The sequence below is a fragment of the Schistocerca cancellata genome, chromosome 7, assembly GCF_023864275.1.
Source record: "Schistocerca cancellata isolate TAMUIC-IGC-003103 chromosome 7, iqSchCanc2.1, whole genome shotgun sequence".
In the NCBI taxonomy this organism is placed as follows: Eukaryota; Metazoa; Arthropoda; class Insecta; order Orthoptera; family Acrididae; genus Schistocerca; species Schistocerca cancellata.
Window position 1 is genome coordinate 306,268,082 of NC_064632.1, and position 9,886 is coordinate 306,277,967.

The window sequence follows — 9,886 nt, forward strand, 5'->3', positions numbered from 1 at the left end:
CACGAACATGTGAAGCAATGCTGACCCTACGACTTCTCATAGAAGATTGGTTAAGGAAAGGCAAGCCCATGTTTATATCATTTGTTGACTTAGAGAAAGCTTTTAACAATGTTGACTGGAATATTCTCTTTCAAATTCTAAAGGTGGCAGGGGTAAAATATAGGGAACAAAAGGCTGTTTACAGTTAGTACAGAAACCAGATGGCACTCATAAGAGTTGAGGGGCATGAAAGGAAAGTAGTGGTTGAGAAGGGAATAAGACAGGGTTGTAGTCTATCCCTGATGTTATTCAATCTGTATATTAAGCAAACAGGAAAGGAAATAAAGGAAAATTTGGAGTAGGAATAAAAGTCTAGGGAGGCGAAATAAAACTTTGAGGTTAACCTTTGACATTGTAATTCTGTCAGAGACAGTGAAGCACTTGGAAGAGCAACTGAACAGTGTGGACAGTGTTGAAAAGAGGATATAAGATGAACATCAACAAAAGTAAAATAAGGATAATGGAATGTAGTCAAATTAAATCAAGTGATGCTGAGGGGATTAGATTAGGAAATGAAACACTTAAAGTAGTAGATAAGTTTTGCTATTTGTGCAGCAAAATAACTGATTGTGGTCAAATTAGAGAGGATATATAAATGTAGACTGGCAATGGCAAGACAAGCATTTCTGAAGAAGAGAAATTTTGTAACATCACGTACAGAGTTAAGTGTCAAGAAGTCTTTCCTGGAGGTATTTGTATGGAGTGTAGCCACATATGGAAGCGAAAAATAGATGATAAACTTTTCAGAAAAGAACAGAATAGAACTTTTTGAAATGTGGTGCTACAGAAGAATGCTGAAAATTAGATGGGTAGATCAAGTAACTAATGTGTGGTACTGAATGGAATTGGGGAAAAAAGAAATTTCTGAAACACCCTAACTAGAAGAAGGGACACATTATGAGCCATCAAGGGATCACCAATTTAGTACCAGAGGGAAGAACGGTGAGTAAAAATCATAGAGGGAGACAAAGAGATGAATACAGTAAGCAGATTCATCAGGATGTAGTCTCCCACAGATGAAGAGATTTGCAGAGGATAGAGTGGTATGGAGAGCTGCATCAAACCAGTCTTTTCACTGAAGACCACAACAACCATATGGTATGCAATTATTTTTTCTTCTTCTTCTTCTTCACATTTTTAAGAGATTCTGGGACCAGCTGTTACATTTGAATTCTTTATTGTCACAAATATTTGGCTGTTTTACCTGAATATGTTGTGAATTCTGAAGGTGTGATTAGACAGAAAAAATGAGAAGACTATGATGTCAATAACTGACATTGAGGGTTATAGATAAATTCGCCACAAGAAAACAGCAACAAAAGGACTTCATTTTTCATCACTGAGTAAGCACTATCTTTTTAAACAACAATTTACAGGTATTCTGCTGAAAAGAAAATGCTGTGCTTTGAAAACGTACAATATCATTTTCTTTCTTGCAGCCACTTTTAACTATAATAGCAGGGCATTTAAGCCATTAGATAAATCATTTCTCTCATATATACTGTTTCTATGTGTATATAATTTTAAACAAAAACTGTGTACACAGGAATTTGCTGTTTTGTATTCTTTCTGGCAGTCAGCTGTAACAGAAAATCTGTGTATTAGAAAAAATTTATTTGTGGCTTGTTGGCTTATGATTAGAATACTACAACACAGTCTAAATTGTCCAAAACTTTCAATAATTATGAAAAGGATAGATTGGTACTCACCATAAAGATGACACACTGAGCTACAGAGAGGCACAACAAAAACTGTTACATTAAGCTTTTAACCAAATTCTTCCTCAGAAAAGAAAAACACACAAGCAAGCTCACCGCACATGCACATGACTGTTGTCTTCCTGCTCAGGTCAGACTGAAATGAACACATTGAACAGTAATAACAATCCATAATGGAGCAGGGAAGGGGGAGGGTTAGTAGAGCAGGGGTGGGGGAAGGGGAAACAGTGCTACCTGACCAAGTATACAGGGACTAGAGGTGGAGGCAAGGCTATCTGGTGCAGTGGCATATAGTGCAACAGGACACTGTGGGTGTTCCACTATATGAAGACTTGTCACACCAGCTAAAGATGTTCTCAATGTTTAAGTAAAGTAGGGGGTAAAATATCAACACATCTACTGTACGTACCATATCTGTTCCAGCATAGAGGACATACAAGGAAAGATGTAGCCGTAGTGCACCAAAGCCAGCAGAATCCTGATCACTTGTGGGATGTCTGCTATGCACTCTGTGGATGCAGAAGGCATGCACAGAATAAATGGGATTATGATATGATTATGGAATCGCTTAAAAGAAAAACAAATGATGGTTTTTAACATAATGTAAGAAAACTTCGGTGTTACTGTTAGATCTTTTTGGTGCACTCTTATCTGAATTCTCATAGAAAGAGGATGTATTAGTGCCATGTTAAAGGACTGCATTGTTAATTCAGTTATGAAATAAACAGCTGGAAATGGATGGTTGAAAGTGAAAATTCATTTGCAGCCATCATTTGATAATTTGGTGTAAGTCTATAGTCAGAAAACTTTAGCTGTTTCCTGCAGCAGAGAATGTGCTTCACAGAAGTCCACATGAGAGCATAGCTGGTCCAGAAAATTCTACATGATGACCAGAATTACATACAAGCCAGATTCATAAAAGAAGGTTCCTTCAACAGAACATTATGATGCTTGGTAACACATCTACTGTACGTACCATATCTGTTCCAGCATAGAGGACATACAAGGAAAGATGTGAATCACCATCACCAACACTTTCTTCAGCATTCATACAATGAATGTAGTTTTCTGCAGTTAGTTAAGACTGATGGTACACAGTTTGTGGCAAATATTGTTATCATGTGACTTTAGATTATTCTGAGTAATTAGGTCTATTGTCCAAGTGAAATAGCACCATGGGATACCAAACTAAACTAAACCAACTAACTCAACCAAAACCCAGATGTAAGTTTTCTCACCTTAGGTGGGAGGCTAATTGTGCACTGCACTCTACCATCGAACCCACCGATCTTTTCCCTTTCTCTGCTCCTTTCCTTTCTGCTCCCTCTCTTTCTCCCTGCCCCCCCCCCCTTTCCCCCCAGTCACCCAATGCTGCACCAGGTATGTCACCTCTAGTCCTTGCACTCTCTGCCAGGCAACACTGTTTCCTCTTTCCCCACCTGTACCCCACTATCCCTCCCACTTCCCCACTCCACTACATATTTTTGCTTCCATTCAACATATTTGTTTCAGTCTAGCCTGAGCACCCAGAGATAGTGGTCATGTGTGTGTGAGGTGTGCTTGCTTGTGTGAGTGTGCGTGTTTTTCTTTTCTGATGAAGTCTTTGGCCAAAAGCTTAATGTGACAGTGTTTTCATTGTGCCTGCCTGCAATTCAACAAATTATCTTTGTGGTGAGTAGCAGTCTATCTTTTCAATCTATCCTTTTCCATAATTATTGGTATTCCAGCCTGGACATTCCATTGTTTGTCCAAAACTTTGTGAGATTGCTCATTCATATATAAAAACTGTTTGAAGTAAAATCATTGGAGCTACTACCCTCATAGATCCAGCAACTGGAGAAGTCCCTCTCATACCTGTATACCAATGACCCAAACCGATTTATCCATTCAGTTTCAGCAAATCAGAAATTGATTTACAATCTGAGTGCTTTTACCATACTCAGGTGTATGTGCCCCTTCACTAATTCTTATCATACAATATATCAGAAACTAAAACTATATTTTATACTTTTAGAACATAGGCTATACATTTTGGTAAATTACAGTTCCTTACTGTCAGTTGTAATGACAATAGCAGGGCATTTAAAAAACTTAAAAAAAAACTTTCTCATTATCAGATGTATGTTGCCCTCTTACAGACTGTCACTACAGAAAATCAGTTCATACTCTTACCTCACAGTACCAAAAACATGAAAAATATCATATATTCTGAGGTATTGTAATTGTAGTGTGCACAAACAATTTAAAAAACCTGAAGTAATGACAAAGATCACAAACAAAAACAAAGGAATCTTTTTTATCCATAGTGTATATTCTTTATTATAACTTTGAGCTTCATACATTGACAGTATGTGAAGTTGCATATGGGGAGCTGACTTTTGTGTCATGGTCCAATTTTCAGGGATATGCCAGATTAGGACAGTCCCATATCTCTAACTCCCATACATATTTTCCTATTGTGAAACATTACTAGGTTCACTAGCAGGTTATAAATAAGGAATATTGCAAGCAGAAGAATAAAACATATGTATATTGTGCTTGGCAGCTATCTAACAAAATCTCTAAGAGCATTTTGATGTTACATTCATTCTCAACAAAGTCTACAGAGCCATATTAAGAGCACTGAAGTCTGTGTTTTATGTCAGTACCAGTCTGACAGTAAATGTTTGCTTATTCTTAATGTGATAAGTTTGTCATACTATTGATAGCTTGGAAATAAAATAGATACTTGAAGTAAAAAACCTGTATGAAGCAAATTGTCTGCCTTTTATCTTTCACATTTGTAGCAGGATTTTAATTTATGTTTAAGTATGTTTTTACAAAATTTTGCTTTTTTATGTGTCCAAATAAATGGAATTACGTTTGCCATGATGTTAGTTAGGCAAAATATGGAATGTAACAATCTACAAGTGTGCACTTAAAATTTGTTCTAGCTTGACTGGGTGGCAGCCAGTTGACGATTCAATTCGTGGTCCTGTATTGGTTCGAGCCATCTTTGATGTTGGTTCTGCACCAAATGACACTTTCATTGATATGAGTGACTGGGGGAAGGGATCAGTCTTCCTTAATGGCTTCCCTCTTGGTCGCTACTTCAATCTTGGCCCTCAGAGAACACTATATGTGCCTGCACCATTGCTTGTACAGGGATCCAATGAGGTAAATGCAAGTGATCAATGAAAATGCAATACAGATATTGTAAACTAGATATACATGAAAATATATTCTAGTATGTAATGGATTTAATTCAATTGGACCAGTCATTATGGGCAGATTTCACAATCATTTGAGTAGGTGACAGCAGAGGACTCATGACCGGTGAACACAACTGCATAGATTATGCATATTTCATTGCTAGTTCAGTGTCTGTGACGCTTTTGCTGATATCAATTAATATCATTGTACCTTCACTGCTTTTATCTGCATCATCCACCCCTTTCATGTCATTCTAACAAATCTGATGCAATAAATTGATGTGTGGATTATCTTGCCACACAGGTAAAGACATTTATATGGCTAGATGCTGTGATAAACAAAACACTTGAATATCTACATGAATATTGCAATAAATGGTAACTTAAATTAAACAAGAATATGATTCTTATTTAAAAGTAAATACGTTGTCTGTATTAATTCCTGAGGAAGATGATCATTGGATTGCTGGATGCATATGAAGACTAATGAAAATTGTTGTTTTATTCCCTTTTGCTGGGAAAGCGTCTTTAAATGTAGGTAGGATTTTAAAAGGATTTCGTTTTAAGTGTGTCTTGTACTTGTCAGAACAGATCTCTTCTTGGTTCTCTGAAGGATGATCTGAGGCTAAGGAAGCTCAATGTATATAAATTTTGTGTCACTGAGTAAGAGGTCATAATACTGGGTAGCCAATTCAGAGAGTCATGAAGTGGTGCATGGGATCTTACCACCATACACAGTTGTAACAATATGTGAAATCCATAATTGTAGAAAACAGTGAAATATGATGTGAGACAGTTCATTGCTGCCACCTCATATTTTTGGATGTATCTCTGTTAGTGAATCCATTGAAATTAGATTGGCAAGTAATCTTTTGGATACAGAAAAGACCTTTCCTTTAAGCAAGAAACAGAGCCTAATTTGCTATGTAATGATATGACACTCTCTGCTTCAGACAGCATAGGGTTTTAGCTGCAGTTTTTGATAGCCCTACATGTTTTAGCAGTGTTTACCACATGCTAGTACTGAATGTATGTGTGATGTTAGGAAGCAGCACACTGTGGCCGTTTTTCAGCCTCTAAGACCTGTTATTCATCTCTAGTTTGACATCAATTTGGTGAGACTTGGCACAGCATCCCATCTAAAGAAGTCAGCCACGTGGACAGCGTAAGCATAATGTCTACTTGGTAGCATGATCCTGAGGCATAAGTGAACACAAAAGAACAATAATCTAATGCTGCAGCCATGTCAGTAAGTAAAAGAGATCACATTAATGGGAAAATAGGGCATGCACCAACGAATATACACAGTCATTTTCCTCTCATTCTATGCACAAATGATACAAGACAGAACATCGTTAATGTTGCTACAAGGTACACTCTAACATGCACTGTGTAGTGTCTTACAGCATATAGATGTAGATGTAATGTTCAGTGATATCAGGATATGACCAGTGCCTGCAAAATGCATGTCTGGTGGCCCATATACAGTTACAAAGTCTAATGAGTGTTGTGAACAATGTATTATAATTGTTTTAAATAACAACAAAACATTTTTCAGCATGTTGTCTACTTCCGACAAATTGCAAGCTTAGCATCATTATTCAAAAAATGAATCACCATCACCAACACTTTCTTCAGCATTCATACAATGAATGTAGTTTTCTGCAGTTAGTTAAGACTGATGGTACACAGTTTGTGGCAAATCTTGTTATCATGTGACTTTAGATTATTCTGAGTGATTAGGTCTATTGTCCAACAATGGCCTACATGAACTTGTATGCACATAGATATTGTCATTGATCTAAGAAGATACCACACAAGAGGGGCCTGGGCTAAATCTCCTGGTAGTCACTAACTACATTAGGAACAAACCCTGAAATATTAGAATTATCTAACTCCACACTCCTATTCACAGGGCAGGGAGAAATCATGAGTATTATGATTGTCGAAAACAGGAATTTCACAGAACCTATATGTCTTACTCAGAATAAATAAACTGTCACCTTCATGCAAACAAATCTCTTGCATTGTAAGAATATAACTGATCAATATTACACTTCAAATCAACCAACACAGTAACAAACACACTTCACCAGGATCCAACTTCCAGTTACAAGTTGATAAATCCTGTAAATCAGTGGTTAATATTGTTCTTCTTCTTGTACAGCTATTTCACCATTGATTCTTTGGCTATCTACTGCTATCAAATACATTTCAAATCAGTATCAGTCAATCCTGGCCTGGTGTGCACACAAATATGCAAGACATTATACAAGACAAAACAATAGAAGACTTTGTACAAAACTGTGTTAATAACAATTTAATCGCATATTTTCAATCTTCAGCAAGCATAGTCAGTCATTCCTTGACTGCCACTGTGTTATCGCTATGCTGTTCAATAGCTTGTGCCATTTGCCAGTTTCTGTTGGACCTCCAGTCACATCAGCAGCAGTGCAGCTTGGGCAATTACAACATTCAAAAACACCTTTAATCCACTTAAACACAGAAAATCCACCACACCAGTGCTTCATCAGCCTCTCAGTTGTCATGCTATTTAAAAACCTTAAAACAGATCATGTACTAAAATATTAAAAGCAAATCATGATGTTTGCTATAGGCAATCCACTGCAAGTTTCACATTTAGGAACTGTGAGAGACTAATGATTCTGTCCTGATGCTGGGAATCCTGAATGAGAATGAATGTGGACTTGATAACTTCTTACATTTATTTCTTCTTATTCAGAATCACTTCCATAGAAAAATAGAGAGCAACAGTTCTCTAGTGATGTAAATTTTATAATATATTATTTGCCTAAAGCAAACACAGTTACTAATGACAACAATCAGTCATCCCAATAACATCCTGGACTTAGTCTCAATAAACACCTCCTTTGCCCTCTGTTATGATACTGTGTTCTTATTGCCTCTTCACTGAAGCTGGCACACTACTTAACAATATACCATCTCTGAACTATACACTTGACACTTGCTCCTTGATGTTTGTCTACCCTCATCCTTACTTTAGATGGGTCTCTGTCATCCTGGGGTCAGGTGTAATTTTCATCAGCCTATCCCTCTCTCCTCCCTGACAAAGGGATTATTCTTGCCATAAGCTAAATAGTGTGTCCCTTTAACTGTTATATTTATCTGTTGGCAGTATTGCACATTTCTCCCCGTGAAGGTACTGCTTTAGGTGAATACAGTTCCTGTCATTTCTAAATATGAACTTGAAATTAAATTCATTGTTTGTTATATCATCACCAACATCATCATCATCACCATCATAAGTGATTGCACTCATTGCTGAGTGTTATGGCCCCATGTACCAAGCATTGCCATGCTGGATGGTTACCAGCTTCATTTAGCCCCTGCAGAAGAGGTAGACTAGAGAGCTGTCATATAATCAACACTAACTGTGATGGTATTGCATACTTATTTGAATGAGAATCTACTGCAGAGTAGTTATTCCATAGGAGAGATGACTCTGACATAACCAATAGAACTTTTTTTTAATACTGCCATAGATATATGTCATTTTTTAAGCTTTGTTTCATATACAGTAGAAAATTTTTTGCCTTTGCAATAGGTCAAAAATCAAATTTGTTACTCTTAATAAGACATTCTTTTTTTTCAGGTACTCATATTTGAGCTCTACACACCTGCCACAAAAGTTGTCTTCAGTGACTCACCAATTCTAGGCTAAAATATAGAACACTACAGTTTATAAATACATCAACCTGTTTTTACGTTGCTGTCTTTGTAGCTATTACTGGCCAAGAAAAATGTATTTTGTTCTGAGATGTAAAATAGACATTGTTTCTTAGTTTAACTCTGACACCAGAGCCAGATTGATTTTTCATCAAGGAAAGCTTTATCAGACTCAACAAAAACATCTTTTGGCTATTTTCATACCTTCTAATGACCCCATTGTTGACGAGATGTTAAATCCTAATCTTCCGTTCTTCTACCTGCATAACTGTGTATATCTGTAATTGAAGCTTTATAATAAAATATTTTTTGTTGTTTCTAAGTTCCTAATACACCAGGGCCTTTTGCACTCCTACTGCCTCCCTCCATTCCTCATAAAAATTGATCAGATACAGCATTTTTATAAACTGGTTTTACAGTAAGAAGCATGGCAGGTCATTTGATTTTATACATCAAATTGTTTGTTAATAATGGAAGAATAACCATGAGAAAAGCTGAGAAATGTATAATTTTCTCATTTTACAACATGCAATGCATCTCTTTCATTTTGGGTCCAAAAGCCATAATTTTATAAAGATCATAGGCAACTTATTTTTTGTCTTACTCTATTTATTGACAATTTATTATTTATTTATTCATGACTAACCATATCTAGTTTTAGGCCAGTTACAAGTGGAACTTAAATCAGTAGTAAGCCAAGGTAGAAAATGAAGAGAAAGTCTAAAATTTTCAGGAAACAGTTGTATGCAGTAAACACATTTATTAAAAATTAACATCCTATCAGAAAGATTTCAAAGAAATCTTCCATCAAGAAGATGCTAGACAGAATACAAATGATACGATGAGGAAAGACAACTATTCAACACACATAAAAACTGTCAAGCAACAGACAACCACATAAATGGATGGGCTGAAGCCTGTAGTTTTCATAATATCACATTTATACAGATACTAATGAGCCAAAACCAATTGTCGACTTAATATTCCAGCTAATGTGTAAATTTTAAATATGAAAATTTATGATTTCATGTTGCACTTTAACTATTTATTCAGATTGAAACATTTAGCATGAGAATTAACATGAAATAAAGGAATATACAAATGATAGTAATAAAATTTAACTTTTGTCCCTCAATAATGTGGACAAATTGCACACTGCTCCTAATAAAAAAAATATCAGACACTCAAATACACTCCTGGAAATGGAAAAAAGAACACATTGACACCGGT

The 9,886-nt window shown here is 36.2% G+C and overlaps 1 protein-coding gene across 2 annotated transcripts in view; it reads left to right on the forward strand.

The window, feature by feature from the left end:
- Positions 1-8,941, forward strand: part of LOC126092166 (beta-galactosidase-1-like protein 2) — a 161,897-nt gene extending 152,956 nt beyond the window's left edge. For both annotated transcript variants that reach the window (XM_049907640.1, XM_049907641.1), the window contains 2 exons: positions 4,691-4,913; positions 8,583-8,941. In XM_049907640.1, coding sequence (XP_049763597.1) covers positions 4,691-4,913; positions 8,583-8,651 — 292 coding nt within the window. In that variant the 3' untranslated portion in view covers positions 8,652-8,941. The remainder of the gene's footprint in view (positions 1-4,690; positions 4,914-8,582) is intronic.
- The last annotated feature ends 945 nt before the right edge of the window (positions 8,942-9,886 follow it).